Source organism: Lycium barbarum, chromosome 5 (genome assembly GCF_019175385.1).
Source record: "Lycium barbarum isolate Lr01 chromosome 5, ASM1917538v2, whole genome shotgun sequence".
Taxonomy (NCBI): Eukaryota; Viridiplantae; Streptophyta; class Magnoliopsida; order Solanales; family Solanaceae; genus Lycium; species Lycium barbarum.
Genome location: NC_083341.1, coordinates 12,658,553 through 12,683,100, shown reverse-complemented (window position 1 = coordinate 12,683,100; position 24,548 = coordinate 12,658,553). Strand labels below are relative to the sequence as shown.

Genomic DNA, 24,548 nt, shown 5'->3' with positions numbered 1-24,548 from the left:
TAATACTGTTTTTAACTTTGAATAAATCTTTTTCTCGAAAATTATGTCCACTCACAAGCAAAATATTGAAGTGTAAGGGCTCGTTTGGTATGATGGATAAGCAAAAATAGTCTTGGGATAAAAATTAGTGCCGCCGTATTCCACGTTTGGTCGGAATAAAAACTCGAGATAATTAATCCCGAGATTATCCCGGAATTATAGTGTTTTTTATCTCACATTGAGGGTGGAATAACAATCCTAGGATAACTAATTTTGAAATTTGTTATCCCAGAATAACTTATTTTCTAACCAAACGAGCGCTAAAGGAAATCAAGGAAAGGGGAAAAATAAAACAAAAGAAAGAAGAGAGGACTTCCAAAATTTTGAAGTTGATCCCGAATTATTTTGTGATCTTTAGCATTGCAAAATACATCGTTATAAGCTATATATAGCTGAACTGACAGAAATATATATATAGAAATAAATAAACAAAAGTCGAAAATAGAAATTACCTCCTCATTTTCCAACTTTGGTTTTTCACGCTCATCATTTCCTGAGAAAACAATATCATGATCAAAGTTATCAAAACTCATTAATATCTTAAAGATAAAAGGTTTTCTCTGTACTAAAGATAAAAAAGAAGTAGAATAATATTCTATACCTTTACCACAAGTAATAAGGAATTTAAACAGATCTAGAAATTTGTCCATGATATCTTGAAAAAAAGTTGCCATGGATTTTCTTGTTCCCTTTTTCAATGGTTAATATGAGCTTTTTATGTACATACTATCACTGAGCCTTAATTCCTTTTTCCCTAATAAAAAAATGATTATTGTAAATATCAATAAGATATTTGTAAATATCAATAAGATATTTTTGTAGATCCAAAAGTTCGATTTTCATACTAGTAGACAAAATAAATAAAAATAATGATATCTGATGACTCAAGCAAATACAATAATTCAGCTTTTGACGTTTTGTCGCATATCAACCTACATATAGCTATTTTTGATGCATGTTTGATTATTTACCAGTTGATTACCACTACTAGTTGTCAGTTAGATTTTTAATATGATTTTGACCGTACATAAAAAGTTTGCTTTAAGCTAATTAAAGAGAAATGGGTAAAAATATGATATAACTTCGGGCGAATCAGACCCAAAAGTTAGTTATTAAGGTGGGAGGGCTCAAGATTATATAAGCCCCATATCATCTTCTCATTTAACCGATGTGGGACCCATTCCTTGCAATAACATCATAACAAGCCACCACACTCCGCATCCGTCGTCCTCGACGACAGGGACTAGACATTGCTAGCTCTGGCCGAACACTGTCATACGGGCGTCACCATGCAAAGAACGATGGGCACAGAGAGTGGTGAGTGGCTGTGATACCAAAGACGGATTCAGTATTTAAAATTTCCGGTGATATGCGTCATTCAATCAATTTGGACTTCGGGTCGAATTATTCGTCTTTTCGGACTTTCATTCCGGTTATTCGGTTTTTTCCGATGAAATATTTGTTTATAGCAATATACAAAGAGAGAGTTTTTTTTTTAATGAGAGGAGAGGGAAACTTATGTTTCCAACTTTAAGAAATAAAAACTCAAAGACTAATAAATTAAACTAATCAACAATAATTATTAATTGAAACCAAATCAACAATAATTATTAATTGAAACTAAATCAACAACAATTATAGAAATAAGAAAAGACAATATAAAGTTAATGGGAAAACAAACACAGTGACGTTGCAGACTTCCTGTGAATTTTTGCAATGCAGCAGGTTTTAAAAAAAATATATACTCTCTCCTTCCCAAAAAATTTTCCCTAATTGGATTTGGCACAAAGTTAAAAAATAAAAATAAAGGAAGACTTTTGAAATGTGTGCTCCAAAACAAATATTAGATATTTGTGTGACTGTAAATTATTTTATAAAGTTAAATTATTTCTAAATATAGAAACGTGTCAATCTTTTTGGGACAAACTAATAAAGAAAATAGGAAAATATTTTTGGAACAGAGGGAATAGTAAATACAGCCACTGGATTTAGGGGTGGGCGTTCGGTTTTATCAAAATTCGGTTTGGCTATTTCGGGTTCGGTTTTTTGAAGGTAGACACCGAACCAAACTAGTTCAGTTCGGTTCTTTCGGTTTCGGTTTTTTAAAGTTCAGTTCAGTTCGATTTCGATTTTTTTGATATAATATTAGAAGCGATTCCATTGACACTAATTTTATTTTTATTTTTTAATCACAAAGGGCCTATGTGCCTGATATTTCACTGAAGAGAGCTTACAAAAGAAGAGGGGGGCTTGGCCTGACCTCTAATCAGTTTAAGGAAAATTACATAGTGATCAGGATGAAATATTCCCTTAAACTGGAATCAAAATAAATGATCAACTGACAAAGAAGTTAGCTTTGTCATATCTTATTCTTAAACTAGGCAACTGACAAGCATCCAAGTGGTAAGAACCACGAATGATTCTAGGCAAAACTCTATGATCAGTCAGTAGCATAGGTTGGTTCAGATTTGCACCATGTTTAGCTAGGCCATCCGCCACTTGATTGGCCTCTCTATAACAGTGTGTGACCTGGAAGTTAGCATGATTCAGAAGAGTATGTAGGGAGCTTAGAGTCTCTCTGAGCTTGGAATTTCTGAGGTCGTTCTGTTCGATCATATTAACAATCAAAAGAGAATCAAGTTCAAGGAGAAATTGATTGAAACCATTTGCCATGCACCATTGTACACCAAATAATGCAGCGCTGGCTTCTGCCAAGTTATTGCTTTCGCATCTCGATGGGGCGGAGAAGGCGATAATTAAGGAGCCATGATAATCCCTAATTACCCCTCCTATTCCCGCTTTTCCACTCAAAAGCAATAAAACATAAAACTGATAAATTGAAATCAAAATCAAACAAACAGGATACACAAGAACAAAAAACTATAATCATGATATAGGATTACTAGGTGTTATATACATACCGTAAGAATAATTAAGAAAACACATAAAAGACATACATTAATCCAAAAAACACATCCTAGTTACCTTTCTTTGTTAAGGATATTTGATTTTCTCAATTGAAGTGAAAAATTAGGCATACAAATGCAAAAGAGGACTTATTACAATTGGGTTTTTTTTGCTTTAAACTTAATGGGTCTGTACTATTTTAATTTTTTTTTGGGTAATGTATTAAATTTCGGTGCGCGTTCGGTTTTTCGGTTCGGTTTTATCAAACTTCGTTTCTGCTATTTCGATTTCGATTTTTTTAGGATGGACACCAAACACCGAACCAAACTAGTTCGGTTCGGTTCGGTTTGTTGAAGTTTCGATTCGGTTCGGTTTTTCAGTTTTCGGTATTGATGCCCAGCCCTAGCTGGATTCGATCCCGTGACTGAACAGAAGAAAAGAGTGCCCTTCACCACTGGAACCAAGGAGTCATTTTGTTCTCAGGTGCCACTTTAATTATTTGTACATAGGTTCTGTCTGTATACACTATACACGAAGCTTGCGGGTGGGGTGGCACTCCCACGTCCCTTAATAGATCCGCCCCTGTCTGATACCATTGATACAACCTTAGGAGAACAACACCCCTAAAAGCTAGCTATTGAGGTGGGAGAGCTCAAGGCTATATAAGCCCCGCATCAGCTTTCCATTTAACCAATGTAGGACTCAAGTCTCATTCTTTACAACAATATCATAAGAAAACAATTCATAATTCTTGAATAAAGATTCAGGGATTTTGACTAAGAGGAAGAGCCAGTAGTAGTAGCGGCGACGAAAGAAGAGGTGGCGGTGGAGAAGCATGGGCGAGGGGGGTGGGAGAGGTCTATGAAACTGAATAAGAACCTCAATAATTCATTATAATTCAATGCCCATCACTTTCTCATTGCACGATTGGCTCTGCTGTGCTGGGTGCTCCCTATGACACTAATTTAGGGGTGTACATGCATCAGATTGGTTCGGATTTTTCAAATACCAAATCAAATCAATTTCCTCGGGTTTTTAAATTTATAAACCAAATCACACCAATAAAATTCGGATTTTTCAACTTCGGGTTTTCTCGAGTTATTCGGTTTTATCGGGCTTTTTGGGTTTTTTTCCGAAAAAGTCTTCATACAAAACATATGACTTTTACTTCAAATATTTCTTTAGTCCTAGTAAGATACAACTATATAACTAAGGTGTTTCTTAAGAAAATAATACAAAATGTGAGATGAGTGAGGATATCGTATTAAAATACTCAACAAAAAAGATAATAAAATCGGTTAAAATAAGTATTGCTAATTAATAAGCCATAAAGAAAATGACTTTAATCTAAATACTAAGTTATGCTAAAATGAGTACAGCTAATAACTATTAATTACATGACAAAGAAAAAAATTAAGCTATGTATTTTTACGCTCTAAACCAATTATGCAAGACTAAAGAATAGATATCCAATATTGCTGTCAGTCCTAGTGTTAGAATTGAATTTCTTTTATTAGCATTAGTGTTGGTTTGAACTTTATTTGAGTTACTAATATCTATGGGATATAAAATTTATTGGCATTCAAAATTCTAAGTTCAAGCTTAAAATAATATTATAAAAGACAAAAAACTATGAAAACATTTAAGAAATATTTACAAATTATATTACAAATAAATATTTTATGTATAAGATATTTTTAAAATCGAATACACGTAATGTCGGGTCGGTTTGGTTCGATTTGACTTTTTTTAGCTAAAACCAAACCAAACCAATTATGGTCGTTTTTTTCTTTTTCAACACCAAACCAAGTTAAACCAAACCACAAGTTGGGTTTTTTTTTCGATTTGACTCGATTTATCGATTTGATGCGATTTGTCGGTTTGTTTTATACACCCGTAGACACTATGTACGCATCGTTTACTTCGATTGAGTGAATCTCGCTGTTCCAATTTGAGAATATATCCTGTGTCTGAGGTCGAGCCCGCTAACTAGCAAATACATATAAAAATACTTTTACGAATGCATATAAATAGGTGGAGCCATGGTACTATGAGGGGTTTTGAAGTCCCTTCGTTAACAATATTATATTATTTTATACATGTAAGGTTAAATTTATTTTTGGGTATAGTACTCTAATTTTCATTGTTTCTTCGTATGTTTTTTATTTTATTTTATATATATATATATATATATATATATATATATATATATATATTGAAGGGAAAATAACATTGTATGTCAATTATGGCAAAATATTTACCTGGTTTAGCCCATCTTTTTTTTTATTACCCGCTATAGCAACTTTTTCACCCTTCTGTTTTTTCCTTCTTCCTCCATCTTTAGCGAGCTACCAGCTCCTCCACCACGAACCACCACTGTACAACCTATAAACACTCCTTATATATATATATTATGTATAAACCCCTCTCATGTATAAAAACCTCTTATATAAGTTTGTATAATATTGTATACTAGTTTTATACATTATTATACACTTTTATACAAGGTTTGTATATTGTATACAGTAAGTGTATAAAGTTGTATAATATATTATTGTATAATGTTATATACCGTCAAAAAGTGTCAATACAGGTCTAATTTAAAATTATGACTACACAAATGTAATTTTATATACTGAATTGTACATTATTGAAATTTCTCTTATATTGAATGGTAAAAATCTTGATTTCGTTTTTGTATATATATAAAAAATTAAAGAACTAATACCTGATATGACAGAAAATTATTAGTTTAAGCTGAGCAGCCAATAGGTATAAAACATTTATACCAATCCACAGGTTTGTCATATGTCCGACTAAGGATTTATCGGATCATAGCTTTCAACAGAGAGTATAAGTAAATATGTAAATCTACTAAAATATCAACAGGTATTAGAAACGAATTTATAATTTTAATATTACAACGAGATCAATATTAAATTAAAAATTGAACCCATTATAATTTAGATTGTGGATTCGTCTGTGCGTATTTGCAGTCCCACGTTATCTGCCACCCACTTGACCTGCAAACTTGTATGAGCCTAGGTTTGATACACTGGCGTAAACTGAACCTCGGAATAATGCCTAAATTAAAAAATTGGTAGTTGGTTTAAAATATAGTTTTAAATTTTCTATGCCATGTTGTCTGTGTATCTCAACTTATGCATGCTCCATGTTCCTTGAATCTCCTTTTTATTAAGAGTGTCCTTCTTACCACATGAAAACTTAATTCTCATTGTCCTTTCTTATCTAAAAGATCTCAATTTCAATTTATTTGAACTTATTTTCTTATTAGTTCGTCTAAAATAAAATGATCTCTTTCTATATTAGGAAACAATTTATCTTTCTGCAATGATTTTATAACCACACAAAATATATGTGACTCATATAACACCACAAGTTTAAAAATAATCTTTTCTTTCTAATAATCTTTTCTTTCTTAATCTCCGTGGTCAAATATGTTCACATAAATTGAAACGTAACGGAGGAAATAACAATTTTGATCCTTGAATTATTACTTAATACCGAATAAGTTGACAAAATACTCGTGTTTAGTTGTAGGTATTTTTTTTTCTTGACTCCAACTTAATTTCTTTGATACCATAAAGTAACCTATAATTTTTTTTTTCTTTTGGTGGATACATAGACGGCCTCCTAAACTAGTTCAAATATTTCACTTGAACATCTTACACCTAAGCTGAGCCTCTTTCCACCATGGACACTCTAATATGATTTTCACTGGATCACTTAAATACATTTCGCTGATGTGTAATTATACGTGTTTCAATTCAAACATAAAAATTGTTTCGAATCTAAGGACAGTGTTAATAAGGAGAAAAAATATACATATATTTTTTTAAAACTTTTGTCTCTAATTCTACTCGTTTTCTTCACCATCACTATGGTGCATTTCATTTATGTTTGAATTATTTAATTCTTCAAAACTTTCTGCATACACAAAAGCTTATTGAAAGTATTTGTCGGATGAATCTTTAATCCCTCTACCAACATTTAAAGAATCTCACAAGAAATTTTCTTCTGGCTACTGTCACTGCTGATTTTAGCTTGTCTCACAACAATAACATTGTCACACATATGGCTGCGGAGGAGGCAGAATTTTCACCTAAACAGGGGGATTTACCTTAGGCAAGCTAGGTGAAACTAATAAAGTTATTTTTCAGATTACTAGTGCATGGCACTACAAAACGACGGAAAGTGACATAATTATCTAAATATTGTATTTATCAATACAATACAATACAATAAAATACAATACGATACGATACGATACAATACGAAACGATGATACATTATCATCAGACGATACATAAAGGTCTGAAATATAATTGAATTGAAGTGACCTACCACAATCGGATTGATTTCTTGGGTGACAACTCCACCCTTTTAAAATAGTAGTTGAAAATTATTCAAAAAGAAAGGAAGTGGAGTACAAGCACTAGGGGTGGACGTTCGGTTCTTCGGTTCGGTTTTCCTTTATTTCGGTTCGGCTATTTCGGTTTCGGTGTTTTGAAAGTGGACACTGAACACCGAACCAAACTAGTTCGGTTCGGTTCTTTCGATTTCGGTTTTTTGAAGTTTGATTCGGTTCGGTTTCAATTTTTTCAATTCGGTGTTTTCAATTCAGGCTTTCAGCACCACAGTTTTAGCAGCAGCAGCAGCAGCAGCACAGTTGTTCAGCAGCAGCAGCAGCAGTGCGGAAACTGTGGTAGCGGCGCAGTTTAGCAGCAGCAGCGCGGAAACCGTGGTAGCAGCACAGTTTAGCAGCAGCGGCGCTGAAACTGTGGCAGTGGCGCTGTTCAGCAGCAGCAGGTTTGCCTGAACGAAAATGAGTGTGCATTAGAAATGTCAAGCAGGAATTTTAACATGCAATTTTTGTCAGAGTGAATTGCAGCTGAGCACCATTGCCCAAAATGAAAGCCAGAGATTCCAATCCATATAGTTTGCTACGGAGATGCCCATTCTTAAACCTTTCTGACATAGCAGAATAATTTGCTATTCCTTCTTTCGTTTATAATTTGAAGTATAAGATATGGTTACTGATGTCTTGTTAAGCACCGCCACTCCCTCTATTCTCTCAGAAGATGAAGATAGGCTTGGATATTCATGTCTCACAGACAAAATATTCATATTTTTTCAATTGAGATGCAAGATTTATTTATGAATTGTGAGATTCAAAATTAAATAAAAACCACTTGTGAGAAGAAATTATGTGTTCTTTAGGGAATTGTTGATCCCAGAATCCATTAGTGTATTTTCCTTCGATAATTTTACCTTTAGCTGGTACGTTGGACGTGTTTCTAAGTATTACGACGCTCTAGAAATTGTATTAAAATCATACAGCATGAAAGAAATTGACTACTCCCTCCGTCTCAAATTTACACAAAATGGAACACCAGGTATTAGACTATTTAATATTTTTGGGCTAATATATAAAATTTCGGTTTAAAACCGAAAACCTGAAAAACCGAACCCTAAACCCCGAACATCAAACCGAAAACCCAAAATTTTTAAAAATTGAAACCGAACCCGAACCGAAAACCCAAAAATCTGAATACCGAAAAACCGAATTAATTCGGTTCGGTCCCGTTTTTCGGTTTTCGGTATTTATGCCCAACCCTAACAAGCACCACTTAACTTAACAATCTAACAAACTTTTCAAAGTACTATAACCAAATTACATTATTTAGTCAAATATACCATAAATATATTTTCAGGTCAACATATTTGAACTTTTTATTTATCTATTAGGCTGTGGTATTTTATCCTGTCTGCATACCGGGAGGATCACGTTTTCTTGGAGGTGCTGATGTCCTTGCTGGCTTTATAGTTCCTGGTGGCCTTATAGTTGTTCTCTCTTTTCCATGTTTTTCCTGTAATTTTGAAGGAAAAAAAATATAACATCCTTTAATTATAAATCATATGTTTCCTACTATAAATTTTGTATGACGATGTTAAACCAAATGTAAAATATTAAAAATTAAAGATTTCTAACATGTTAGCAAATTGTATATAAAGTACCAACTAAGTGGGTGTTTGAAAAAGTCATGTCACTAAGACCCCGTTTGGATCGGCTTATAAGTTGCGCTGTTTTCAAATTTTTTTTAGTGTTTGGCTGGCCAGCTTAAAGTCATTTTGTGTTTAAAATAAGCCCAAGAAAAAATTGGGTCTGTTTGGCTTAGTTTATCTAAAGAAGCTTATAAACTACTTTTTTTAAGTCCATCCAAACATGCTCTAAGAGGTCGTTTGGTACGGGGATAAGATAGGATATCCCAAGATAAATTTATACCATAAACTAAATACAGTATAAATTTAATTGCAGACTTCATTCTGGATATTCCATCTTATCCCATCAAATTAGGTGAGATAAATTAGTCCAAGAATTATAATCCAGGACAATAATACGCTAACCAAACTGGGTACAATGAGAATGTTAAGATCAAATAATTTCCAAAAAGAGAAAGATATATTCTTTGTAGGACATATTAAAAAGGAAAAAGTGTGTGCGCGATAGAGAGTAGAAAAAAGTATTTCGGCCAAATAATTAGGTAAAATCTTAAACTTGGCAGGATTTGTAGGTTAAACACAACCATATAGACACTTCTCCTTGATAAATATGTGTCTCTTTGAATTAAAAGTCAAAACAAAGAAAAATTAGCGGAGAGATTTCAAAATTTTGTATTTGTGACATTATTATATTTCAGATCATGTGGATCCCAATTATTTTGTGAAATCTAGCATAATCGATTACGTATATACAAATTGTGAACATCAAATTAACTGATAGAAAAATATACAAAATTAATATAATAAAATATCGAAGGAGAAATTATGTTACCTCCTCATGTTCCACTTTTGATTTTTCTTGTGCATCATCTCCTGGCGGATAATATTAATGATTAAAGATTTAAAGTTTCCCAAAAATTATACTCTTATTAACTTCTTTAAGGTGATTCAAAAAAATATTGTATTGAAGCAGATGAAAAAATAAGAAGAAAAATAAATACTTTTAGACATATGAAGAGATGATACCTATGATCTTGATATCTTCGGATGGAGTCTCTTTTTCATCTCCTCCCTGTAATTTTGATGAAAAAAGAATCAATGTCCGTCAATAATAAATGATATATCTGTTTAATTTTATTGAGCATGTTTGACTAGCCATGAAGCAAATTGTATACAAAGTATGAAATTAATTGTTTTGAATGAGTTGTGTTGTATATAAGGATGACAAATGGGCAGGTTGAGTTGAATTTGAGCGAGTAAACTGACTGAAGTCATTATACAACTTTACTCAAAGATAAATTGGATCAAAATGGACTAAAATATAAAACAGACTTATAACAAATATAAATGGTGATGCAAATGCAATTTGTTAGATATCAAGAGAAAACGGGAAGTACAATATAAGAGATATGTTTCCATGAATTAAGATTGAACATAGTGATTTACAAGAATGATTTTGAAAGTGGATGATTTTGAAACTTTTACCTCGCTTTGTCCCGTGAGCAAAACTATAAGTTTTAATAAGTTTTGCGCTTTAACTTGAATATTTGTCCATGAGGCAGTGGAAGGGGTGAGGGACGAAAGGAGGGGGAGGGATCAAATGTATAGGATCATCCATCTTTAATGTCATTGAACATAATTTCCTGGCTTGAACATTTTCATGAGTCAACATTGAAAATCATTATGAATTTATTTGGGTTGCTGATTTTTGATGAATTAAACTTGGGTATAAATCAACTCATTATCAAAATTACTTTAGTTCAAACTCATTAAAACTTAAAACTTGACGTGTTGGAAGATTATATTTGGTTGGATCGATTTTGACAAAAAAGTGCTCCGTCTCTTTTCTTCATATCTAACAATAGAGAATAAGCCTTATGGTTTATTCTCAGTTTTGAGGATATCTATATAATGATTATTAGTAATATAATGTAAAGGAAAGAACAGAAATGAAAGGAAATTAAAAATCAAAATAAAGAAAAATTCGCAAGAGCGCTTTCAATTTTTTTTTAAGCAACAATTGTAAATATTACCATTGATAACAATAAAAGCAAAAATACACCTAAGAGAGAACCTAATCCCCCCTTAATCACCTTCTATGAAGGGTGCCAATAGAGTTAGGCCATAATCAGACTAGTTCCATAGTAAGTATTGAACAGATTTCAAAATTTTGAGACATTATTAGATTTCAGATGAGGATCACGAATTATTTTGTATATGATCAATATCCTTCAATAATCAAATAATATCTCCTTTGTCCAATTTTGTATATGATGCTTGACTGAATGCGAAATTTAAAAAAAATTAAAGAAGACATGTGATATTTAAGCACATTGTATTACAATGTCCCAAAGCTATCATTTTAAAGGAGTGACAAATAGTGTGATAAATAGGCGAATTAGGTCAAAATTGAGCAAGTCAAAATGCGTTGAAAACAAACGAGTCATTATTCAACGTTGCCCGAAGATGACGGGGTGCTGAGCTAAACAATGAGCTATAACTCGACCCACCCAACTTGACTCATCATTTTTATAATTCCAAATTATACATTTTATGACTCCATTAATATAAGACAGACTTATAATATAAACAAAATGGTGATTCAGATGCTCTATTTGTTAGACATCAATACCAAATGGGATCAAAAGTACATTTTCATAGGTTAAAATTGAGTATTTCATGGATCAAGATTGAGCATTAACATGTGTCTATTAATTGGAGTGTTGATTTTTGACGGGTTAATTTGGGCTATGCTCAAATCATTCCATCTTTAAAATCACGGGTCAATACTAGCACTTTTGGTCCCGGAATTATTGGTTAATTCTTTTTTTGGTCGCTATGTTATTTGACTAGGCATTCTAAACTTTGTGCACTTTTAATTCCTTTACTTGTGAACATTCACAAATTTATCATAATTATTAACCATTTCACCACTTAATTACTTGTGTATTAAGTTAAATTTGTCTTGTTACTTCATATTTGACGCTGGTATAGTTTTATAAATACTCAAATATAACATATTTTTTACATGAAAGGACCAAAAACACACATCTTGATTAATTGAAGGTCAAGTATGTTAAATCATATATCACATGAACCAAAACCAAAATTTACCCATAACTTAAGGCGGCGGCAAAGTGCTCTATCCCTTTAAACTACTCTAGCTCAAATTTATTAAAACTTGATCGTGTGAGGCAGGCTACATGGGTTTGGATTAATTTTGTCGTCCATACTTGGGTATTGGGTCTCAGCAATGAAAATGTCAAGATTAAATAGTTTTTCAAAAGAAAATTGTCATTCTAAAAAGGAAAAAGTGTGAGATAGAGGGAGTTGGGGAAAAATTATTTCCTCATGTAATGTCCTTCCTCTTTTCCTTCCATCTGCATTTTCTATTTTGAAGGTTGGGATAGTGTAATGAACAACTGAATAATAGAAGGAAAACTCACTACAAGAAAGTATAGAAATGACAACAAAAATTTAATATTTTGCAACAACTTAGTTTTATTGTTGGCAAATGAATTTTTTTATTGCCAAAGAATTTAATTTTGTTGCCATTGTATTGATTATTGTTGCAAAAAGTGCTTTTGGCAATAAAACAAAAAAGTTATTGCACGTTGTTGCAATAACAGCCGTTGGGAAAAGTCTATGCAACAAAAAAAAAATTTATTGCCAAAAGTACTTTTTGCAACAATAATCAATCTATGACACTAAAAAAAAATTGTTGCTAAATATATTTTTTCTTGTAGTGAATAAAAAACAAAAGTTATTAGGTTTATTGTAAAAATGAAATAAACTGACAGCAAAATGTACAAAAATAATAAAAAATAAGTCGAATAAGAAATTAATTAAGTTACCTCCTCATTTTCCACCTTTGGTTTTTCTTGGGCATCATCCCCTGAAGGATAATATCATGACTAAAGTTACTAAAAATTCATTTTAACTTCTTTAATATGATTAAAAAAATAATTAAAAAAAATCTTCCATCCTAAAAGAAGATGAAATAAGTAGAAAATTACTTCGACATATGAAGAGATGATACCTTCGTTCTTGATATCTTGGGAAGGAGTCTCCATGGATTTTCTTGGTTTATTTCAATGGTTCAGAGATGAGCTTTATATACTCATCATTAGGGTTGTTCGCGGTTTTGGTTAAAATCAAAATTAAACCGAAAATTTAATCAAACCGAATAAAAAAACTAACATTTGGTTTGGTTTGGTTTGATTTCGTTTTAAATTTTAAAAACCGATAATATTTGGTTTGGTTATGGTTCTATTAAAAAATAAACGAATAAATAACCGAACCAAACCGATAAATTATATACATAAATTTTATAATTATTTATATGTATAATATTAGTTTTTCATAAATAATTATAAATATTTTATACCTTTTAATCATTAATTTGATTTTTGGTCTACTTATTTCACATGATTGTTTAAGGCCCATGTTTTTAAGAATATGTCCAAGCTCATGTCTTTAAGTCTTTTAACTCTTTAAGTGTTAAGTGTAAACCTACTAACAGAAGCTCACGTTAGAGTCTAATCTCTTTAATTTAAATTTTTAGCCTTTCTTTGTCAGCCATTTGATTTTAGGTTGTTTCTTCTTCTTTTTGTCGAATTTATACCTTTCTTTTTTCTTGTTTGAATGAGTCCTAACTTCTAATATTTTTCATATGAAAAGGACAGAGGTTGTAGATTTGGAGGTTCCTATAGAAGATACTTCAGTAACATCAGCATTTGCTGTAACTCAAGCACATGGTAATGCCCTAATACTTCTTCCGTGGGTAATCCTCCTAAAAAGCAGAAAAGAACAACTCCTTGTAATCGAAACCCTAGCCTTGGGGATAATAATAGAAAAACATCTGAAGTTTGGGATCTTTACACAAAGTTTTGTTAATAAAATGGAAGAATTGAGGGCAAAATGCAATTATTGCCCCAAAGTTTGGGATCATTACACAAAGTTTTTTTTTTATTTCATATATTTTCATTTTAATTTTAGGTAGTCTTTATGTTTAATTAATATGTATGTTTGTAAACAACAACTAAAAGCTCCTATGCTCTACTTTATTTCCAGGTATGTGTATTAAGATGACAAAAATGGTGCAGCCGCTACTAAGTTAGTTTTTAGCTCTATATGTAATAGTTTAGTAACTTTGGGTAACTTGAGTACTACACTATCACTAATAGTGAAAATGTTTCTATGATGTATGTTTCACCTTAAACTATAAATAAAATTTATCATTTGAACAAAAAAAAACATGTCTTTTTCAACTTTTTAATATTTTATTGATAAGTCTCATGGCTGCTAGTCATAAACCGAAAAATCGAACCAAACCGAACTAAATCGACAATAACCAAACCGGTGGTTATTATTTTATTTGGTTTGGTTATGGTTTTAGACATTTAAAAACTGACTAAATTGGTTTGGTTATGGTTTTAATCAATAACCGACCCAAACCGAACTATGAACACCCCTACTCATCATTGAGCATTACTGTCTTTTTCCTAAACTTATAATTACTTAAATTATAATATACTTACGTTTTTTGGTTTCTCACCCGGTGTCCCATGTCCGCATTCTGGATTCGCGCCGTGTAGGGCTCATTCGGGTGGAAGTGCTCCCTACCAAGGATTTATTTATACTCAGGACTCGAACCCGATACCTTTGATTAAGGGAGAAGCATCCACATTCATTGCACCGCATCCTTTAGTGGTTAAGTATTTATATTATATAAATATATAAGTGTAAATATAATTATACATTATTAGTGAATTTTAATTTGTAATAGTTGGTTCGTTATCATATGTACCATATTATCAACTAATTTTTGTTATAAAGATTTGGGATAACACTTTTAGTCCTTCAATTTTTGGAAAATTATATTTTTGATCCTCGCGATATGGTAAAACATGCATAACCTCCGATTAATAATAGTGTGCACCTGTGGTCTCTATGCTTCTGAATTTTCTCAAACTTAATGAATTATTTATTGTGAACTATTTAATTATACCTGTGTTATGTTAATTTGTATTGCCACTCCATATTTTGAGGATAATTAATTCTACAAATAATCTAAATTTATGATATTTCCTATATAATAGACTAAAACATACATTTGCATGAGTCAAAGGTTAAGATCCCGTTAATGGTGGTTGTAAATATTTAATAATCATTACATGCTGATAAGCGCTTTTAAGTGCTTAGATTAATAATAAGCAGCTATATATTTGGATGAAATTAAAGCTTATGTTGAAATTGATAACAAACACTTGTAAGGAAAATGATGAACATCAAATATGTAATAAAGAAGAAGTTAGAGGTTTTGTTTTGTAAAAGGTATTTTGTGAATTAGAAAATAAATAGTTAAAAATTTGATCAAACTAAAAGTGTCTATAAGATGAGTTCAGGGTGATCAAATTTTGGCTTTTGGCTTTTGGCTTCTAAGCACTTTGGGTGTATGTCAAACGCGTAGATAAGCTAAAAGGTGCTTCGAAGCCAGTTTGACCAGTCTATACTCTATAAGCTTAGTCAAACACCTTCTAAATGTGCTCAGCCAAATATTACAAAGGTCAAAAGTAAAATTCATCAATAACTTGAGGACCAAAATTAAAGTGTCTTGATTGTTAAATTCCTTTTATACCATGACCATGAGTAAATTGAACTTAAAGGAAATTTTAGCACGTTATAAATGTTACGAACTTACAAATTACATTAATGGAGTATATTCAATCATGAATATGCAATAATTTCACCTTTTGATTGTGTGTCGAAGAGATAAAGAGGATGCAGTTTCCATCATACAGAGAAGGGGATTTTGATAGTTCGTGGCAAATTTACTTTAAGCAGACAATAGTACACAGAACACTTGTAATGCAATTAAAAAAAAAACGCATAAAGTGTGATGTTTTCGGTTGTCTGTCATTGAGTTTATTTTGAGTTATTCAAAATTTAATGAATTTTTTATAAATAAGACGTCTTTTTTTTTTTGTGTGTGTGGAAAGATGCATTCAAATTTTATAGGACATGAATACAGTTGAAAAGATGTATCCAATTCTTGTAAAAGAATGTATTTAACCCTTTACAAAAGAATCTAAACTTGAAGCGTCTTACATTTGATCTTTGATCTTCTATCTCCTCAAAAGTCTCTTTTCTTTTTATTCCAAATTTTCTATACAAATAGTTGAAAGATTTAACAATTTTTGAAAGTTTTATTTAAGTACACATTAAAACGTTCTTAAGTGAGTCGTTATATTTTGAGAGTAGAATATCGGTGGAGACAAAGTTCTACTCTGAAGTAAGCACTTCTCATAATATGTCTAGAAACAGTTTTTCATTTGCAAAACTCTTATCTCTTCTTTTCCAGTTAACTATTGTGTCTTGTTTGTTGATCAAGTGTATTCCATTTCTTATATTTACATATAATATATAGCTGGATCCTACTTAAACTCTTAAAGTGTATATAAAGGCGATCATTTGTTTGACGGATCCGCTATTAGTTCCTTCCGACTAAGAACTTCGTGCACATACTACTAAATATAAATTCATTACTTAATTACATATAGTTTTATGCAAAACATATTTACTCAAACATATGTATCATTGCCAACCAAAAACTAGACAATTTTCATTCGTTTTTTTTTTTTTTTCGCCGTACGGTGACAATTTTTTTTCATTCATTTCAAGTATGAAACTGTTCACACCATTGTCTAAGTCATACTTCTCCACTCCACGTAAGTCGAAATCGAACAAAATTTAATTACCGACTCACTGTATCGTACAAATCAAAACCAAACCTATAAGTATCTTATCATACCGAAATAATTTTGTACGGTCATGATAGGCTATTTTTAAAAAATAAAAATTATCAGATCGAAAATTTTAAAATCGTACTGTACCTGAGCACCCCTAGACGAAGGTACGTTTATAGAGTTGTGACTTGTGAGCTGGAAACTGGAAATGATTGCTTACACGTAAATTGAAGAAACTTTGAAGGTTCAATGTGTGCTTATCTTGCTTATGAACAAGGTGAAAACCGATACTATTGTCTAGAAAAGCATTTTGTCCAAATATTATTTACTCATAAGACATAATTATTTTTTAAATATTTCTTAAAAAAAGAAGCTGAAATTTAAAGAGTGGGGTCAAATCCAATTCCTTCCACAACACTTCAAAAGTAATAGCACTTGGGCTGCGATTAAAGTTTTGGTCCCGTTTCAAAAAGGTTTAGCAAAAATAATTCGGGTGATAAGTATGAATAGATGGGCAAATACCTATCTTGCCACAAGTTTTGCCGATCACTAGAATTTAGTATAAATTGTGTCGCAGTATTTGGAACACATTGTTGACAATCCCTAGTGGATCACCATGACTTTTTGATGTATGGACAAGGAATTGTCTTGCCACATATAAGTCCCGGCGATTAACAGGACTTTAGTATAATTATTTGTTTAGTTTTGAAAGAATCAAATGAAAAAACACATTTAAACCCTATTTTTTATTTATAGTAAACGTGTGTTTGCACATAATGTGTTTTAACTAATTTTTTGTATTAGTTATTTAGTGAATGGGGTAAATAATAATTTCAAGGGGTAAGTAATACGGAAAAAAAAAGTTTATGGGGTGTTTCTATGCCTTATCCCTTTAAAATTAGAATAATATACATTGAACAATGCCGACTTTTGAGCATGATAATAAATCAAACTGTAATAAAGACCTACGATAATATAACTTATATATACACATATAATAAAGAGTTTAAGTTATATACATCGTCAGTATAAAAAAAATTATTCCATTAGATCCCTTTTACCTCCTATAGCTGGTAATTAACTTGTTTTATTTCCAAGATTACATATCTCACATTTTAAGGAGGCTTACCTGTAAATATTCTTTTAGTGACTTGTAACGGTGGACAAAAACAAAAACAAACATGACATATGTACGTTAAATGTTAAGCCAATTACGAACGATCATTAAGGCTATTTTCCAATCTTGTTCGGCTTGGAGCGATCACTTGAATATAACGGTATTGATCGATCTACATAAAAAAATTCGGACTTTCCTTCCTAGGATCGTATATCTACAGAATAAAGAGAACACGCAACACACTAAGCTCCTTCAAAAAAGAAGACCTTAATTACTTCCAGATAGCCTTTTCCCCAAACCCTAACCAATGAATGATAGGTCGACGAGTTAGGATTTTGAGTTTCTAGATTAATTTTTTTAGAAAAAGACTACTTAATTATTAGTTTCTAGATAAATTATATTACACATATTCAGTGCATTTATTAGCATAAATACAGGGTTTGAGTCGAAGCTACTAAACTCTGCCGAACTTGTAATTAAGCACAACTATATATTTCTCCATCGTTCCGCCCCTAATGACCTCATTATATAAAAATATCTTCACACCAATAATGTATATAGCTTAACATCATAAACTCTACATTATCTTACCCACACTAATAATTGTTAGAGGGATCCAACTAATAACATAAAGACCCAAAGATCATTGTACTCATTATATCATTACAAAGACTCAATTTCAGGTCCATCTGTGTATAGGGTTTCGGCATCCTTTGATTTAACCACACGTTCAAAATGTGCCCTCATGTACGTCATCTCGCCGTTGATAAATAATTTATACGTATTAAATAATTTTTTTAACACAAATACAACATGCTAGGACAAAGGTAATGAATTCTGTTGAATCCATAATCAGAATTGTAGCTGCGTTCTTGACCCTGGTGACTTGATTGTGTAAACAAATTCTTACACTGACGATATATATAGCTTAAACTCTACCATAAATCCCTCACTAATCATTTTTAGAGGGGATCCAACTAATAATAAAATTAAAAGACCCAAAGATCATTGTATACACATTATATTCTTACAAAGAAAATACACAATTCAGGTCCATCATTTGCATCTGGGCTCAACATGTATAGGGTTTCAGCATCCTTTGATTTAACCACACGTTCCAAATGTGCCCTCATGTACGTCATCTCGCCATCCGGCCCTTCCGTGTCGGATTTTCCAGGAAAGACGCCGGCGCCCATCGACATCGGCTTGATAATCTCCATCAGATTGAGATCTTCTTCTGTAGCTTCTCTTTTCACACCATAGCCATTTTTTTTGCCATTACAATACATTGTCCATAATAGTTCTTCCAGAAAATTTATCTTCTCCTTTTTGTCCCTTTTCTCACATTCTAAAGCAATCCTCACCTAACCAATTAGGAAGCATATAAAAGGTATGAAAAATAGACATTGAAGACTCAATGGCAGAATCAGAATTTTGCTAGATTCAAAATATGATAAGTAAACAGACAGAAAGACTGAGGAGATTCAACATATGATACATACTAAAAAAAAAAAAAAAGAGATTTACATATCTATGCAATGTAATTTTCTAGATAAATTATGTCAATTGACACCCCTCAGACAAAGGCTGCTGCACCACAGAGCAGAGTTATATAATTAGCTCTATAAGGCCATCTGCAACCTTGCACCAGTTTTTACACCAATCCAATTTTGGTGTAAAAAATGGTGTTTTGGAGCTCCAACCTCGCACCATTTCTTACACCATTTTGGTGTGTGAAAAGTGTTACACCAAATTTGGTGCAACATTATTCATCAACACCATTACTATTCATCAATATTATATTATTATTTTTTATTCTATAACACTTTTAGTTAAACATATTATAAATTTTAATTTTTTCATTTAGGTCCTTAATATACCTAAATATTTTTTATGTAATATTTTTATAATATTAATTTTACATCTCAAAAGAAGAGGTTTCGGACGAACCCCCTTTGGCCCTTACTGGCTCCGCCTCTATTCACGAGCCACAATCTCAAAAGAAGAAATATTTCGTGACGAAACAAGAATCATGTCGAAAAGATGTTGAACTTGCATCCGGAGTTTTGCAATCTCATTTTGCAATTATTGCAGGGCCGCCACGTTTTTGGAGAAAAAAAGTGCTACATGATATATTAACTACATGTATTATATTGCACAACATGATAATCAAGGATGAGCGTGATCTTAGTGCACCAATTCAAGATGCTTGGGAAGGTCCAACTCCAACAGTAGAAATGGTAGTAGATGAAAATTACCGATTTGAACAATTTTTAGTTCGACACGAAAAAATTAAGAACAAAGATGCTCATTTTGCACTTTGTAATGCATTAATAGAGCATTTATGGGAGCAACATACAAATCATGGAAGTTGAATATTTATGTAGAAATTAAAATAAATTTTACCATAATGTAATATTTATTTAATTATATTTTATCAATGATTTCACTTTTATTTGAATTATCCATTAATATGTATAACGATAATATTTGCTTACAATTTATATTATTTAAAAATTTATGGTATAAAATAATTTTATATTAATGGTTATATAACAAAGGAATGTGAATTACATGGGATGAATATGTACAAAAGAAAAAAAAAGAAAAAAAAAGAAAGGATTTGTTTTATGAAATAAAAAAAGAAAATTTAAATAAAAAAAAATATAATATAAAAGAGAGAGAAGAATATAAAAGGAATATTCTTTTTTGGTGTAAAAAATAGTGTAATAGGTTGGAGTTAATTTCCACCATTTTAACTTGCATACATCACATGCTTTTACATTGAGGAAAATCAAGTCGTTGATAATTTAGCTAAAATACTTTTGAAGATGGTTTGTATTATGATTCCTCGTCCAATTTTATGCCAAATAATATATATATGGAAAAGACTTAAGATGGACAAAATCTACAAGAATAGTCCCTTCATGTAATATGATGCCAATATAAGTAGATATATATTACACCCCATTTATCCCAGTTTATACGACACTGTCACTATCTGAGAAGTCAAACAGTTCTTTTTTTTTTTTTTTTTTTTGCTATGATTTTCTAAAACTCCTATATTTGTTGATTTATAGTAGTGTTTTACACGTAATTTTCAAATGTGTAAATTTTACTCACAAAACTTTACGTATAATGTTAAGGAATTCAACAAATGTGTGATTTAGCCACGAAATTTTTAGCTACGGTTGAAAATTCGTCACTAATTATGCACTTTCCGTGACAAAAATTACATTTCGTTGTCAAATGCACAAGTCACATACTTTTGGTGACGAAGAAAAAATTTCATAGCTAATGTTTTGTCTACGAAGCTTTCCCGCCAAAAAAAATGAAATGGCGCCAATTATCGAGTAGTTTTAGCTACAAAATTGAGGACATTGGCGACGATTAGTTTTGTCGCGAAGCTTGTTGACAATTTGTGACAAATCATTATTTGTCTTTAAATTCGCTTAAGTTTGGATACGAAAAGGTTTCGTCACTAATAGTATGTAATCAAATTAGCGACATAATAATATTTGCAGTGAAATGGTGTAAACTTTGGCGCCAATTATCGGGTAGTTTTAGCTACAAAATTGAGGACATTGGCGACGATTAGTTTTGTCGCGAATCTTGTTGACAATTTGTGACAAATCATTATTTGTCTTTAAATCCGCTTAAGTTTGGATACGAAAAGGTTTCGTCACTAATAGTGTGTAATCAAATTAGCGACATAATAATATTTGCAGTGAAATGGTGTAAACTTTGGCGCCAATTATCGGGTAGTTTTAGCTACAAAATTGAGGACGTTGGCGACGATTAGTTTCGTCGTGAATCTTGTTGACAATTTGTGACAAATCATTATTTGTCTTTAAATTCGATTAAGTTTGGATACGAAAAGGTTTCGTCACTAATAGTATGTAATCAAATTAGCGAGATAATAATATTTGTAGTGAAATGGTGTAAACTTTGGCGCCAATTATCATATAATTTTAGCCACGAATTTGAGTATATTGGTTACGATCAACTTCATCGCTAATTTTGTTGGCAATTTGTGACAAATCATTATTTGTCTTTAAATTCTTTTAGGTTTGGATACAAAAAGGTTTTGTCACTAAAAGCATGTAATCAAATTAGTGACATAATAGTAATATATGTAGTGATATTGTGTAAACTTTAGCGTCAATTATCATGTAATTTTAGTCTCGAATTTTGAGGCTATTGGTGATGATAAGTTTCGTCGTTAATTTTGTTGACAATTCGTGACAAACTATTATTTGTCTTTAAATTCGTTTAAGTTTGGATACAAAAAGATTTCGTCACCAAAAAGCGTCATATAGGGTTTTTTTTTAGCCACAAATTTTGGGTTTTTTAAGCCACAAATTTTGAGATATGGTGACGATAAGCTTCATCGCTAATTTTATTGAGAATTCGTGACACACCATAATTCGTCTAAATTCATTCAAGTTTGGATATGGAAAGATTTCGTCACTAAAAAATATGTAATCAAATTAGAGACTTTATAAAATTTATAGTGAAATGGCGTAAACGTTAGCCTTTAACTATATATTATTTGTTACCTTAGCTTTTGCACTAATTTTACTAATGGTATAGACAATAGTAACAACATAGATGAGACCATTTATGGCTTTATCCTAAAGCATTAGATTATGTCAAACATTTACCGAATGATACCTCAGATTTCACATAAAAGATATAATGTAGAAGATTCGACAAATAACAAATCGGAGAAATAAAAAGTGCTTCATAAGACAGAACATCACAAATTCTCCAACCTCCTTCGCCTGACATGGCAGAGAGCTTTTCAAATCTTAAAACCTTGGTTAATAGAGGAAGCATTATACGATGAAACACACAATCCTAACTAAATTTGATGAAAAATCCAACATTTCTTTTCTTGGTCTACAACGAATGGAAAAGTCCCTAATTTCAACTCATGTTACCACTGAAGGAGGAATTTTTTAGGGTTAGGACAAAGAGATCAGTGAGAGGAAAAAGAAACATGCATATTTTAATCTAACCAAACAAAGGAAGAAAGAGGAGCAGCAGCAGAGCGAGTGCACACAAAGAATTTTCGAGAAACAACTCTGTTTCAGTCAACTGTGCTACTCCTAAGTCCTAACAAACAAAGCACACTATTGAGTATCACCAGCAAACATAAAAATCAAGGAACAACAAAACCAGAAAGTAGGAAAGGGAAAAATCAAAATACTGATTTTCGACAATAGAGAAAGAACGTGATGAACACAAACTTATAACGACAAGAATAGCCGTACTTTCAATTCGAAGCCCAGCAAACACACATGTGCAAAAGAGATCCTTTTTCATCCCAATTCCAAAATAGCCTTTTTCACATGAAACTATGAATAAAGGCGATCAATGTACCAAGTAATTCTCCTCACAATATCTAATAGGATTGGAATTACAAAACTTAATTACAAAACTGGTATATAAATGAACTAAAACCCACCAAGAAGCAAGAATATAACCATCAACTAATACTCTAAAGAAGGTCTTCACTGCTTTCGTTTACCTCTTGTTCTTTTGTTGCACCTACAAACCATAAAAAAAAATTGATCTATATCAAATTTTTTGGTAACATCCATCGAGTCAAGTAATTCGCTATCGAAAATTTCTCCGCCGCCTATCTCTAACAATTTCCATTAATCACCAGTAAAGCTTTACATTGCCATAGCATAGTCCATCCCTAACTAGCTATCTAAATCGACTAACTCATTTACAGACCCATCCTATACTTGTAATTACAGCTCAATAAGTCAATAAACGCATCCCTGAATTAGTGATTGAATTCCAGGTGTAGCTCTGACATTGCAAACGTAGGCAAGTTCTCGTGCAACTCTCTCCACCTCTTTGCTTCTTTTCTCAAACACCCTTTGGTTTCTCTCTATCCAAACAGTATGGATGACTTCGGCATAAACCATTCTGAACAGTCTAGCTCGTTGCGATCTCCCTTCTCCATTGGTGATTACCCATTGGATATATCTTTCCCACGTATCAGTGGATATATCTTTCTCACGTATCAGTATTGGGTACTGGTAGTTTAATCCAGTGAAGTATTTAAGCCCATAATCCAAGTGCGTACCTGTACGAAGCATAGAGATGGTCTCTGTTTTTAGCAGCAGCTTCACACAGAACGCATGTTGGTTCGACTTGCATCCCCCATTTTAATAATCTGTCGGCCGTAAGCATCCTCCCATGGAAGTGAATCCACATAGTAAATATTGCCTTTGGCCTTGCATCGTTTTAGAACATCATGCTTTTCCATATCACTGGTTCATGTCTCTCCAGGAGTTGAAAATAAATATTTCTGATCATACTCTTACCTGGTCTATTAGGATTGGAGACTTTCTCTAAGATTCCTCTCGTACCAATGATCTGTCTGACCATCCAGCTTGCCTGTTTAGGCACAGGGGCTGTTTGGATAGTTTGAGCCTTAATGTAGTAGGCGTGGATCCACCTCATCCATAATTTATCCTGTTTGTTAGCCAAATCCCAACACCTTTGTGCTATTGCAGCCTTGCTCCATAAGGTCAGATTCGTGAGGTTCCAGCCGCCACTTGCTTTAGGTGAGCAAACCCTATCCCAAGCCACTAGGGCCTTTTTTGTGATGGCATTAGTTCCCGACCACACATAGCTTTGACAATAATCCTCAATTACTATCGCAACATGAGCTGGTAGTATATATAACTGCG

General features: G+C 32.1%; 1 protein-coding gene across 1 annotated transcript; it reads right to left on the bottom strand.

Moving 5' to 3' along the window:
- Positions 1 to 7,162: 7,162 nt before the first annotated feature.
- LOC132640493 (systemin-like) lies at positions 7,163 to 13,088 on the bottom strand. The gene is made up of 6 exons (XM_060357100.1): positions 13,010 to 13,088; positions 12,825 to 12,865; positions 9,997 to 10,042; positions 9,803 to 9,843; positions 8,744 to 8,837; positions 7,163 to 7,782 (listed from the first exon to the last, which is right to left on the bottom strand). The coding sequence occupies exons 1-6, from the start codon at positions 13,041 to 13,043 to the stop codon at positions 7,610 to 7,612; spliced, it is 429 nt and encodes a 142-aa protein (XP_060213083.1). The 5' UTR covers positions 13,044 to 13,088; the 3' UTR covers positions 7,163 to 7,609.
- Positions 13,089 to 24,548: the final 11,460 nt, after the last annotated feature.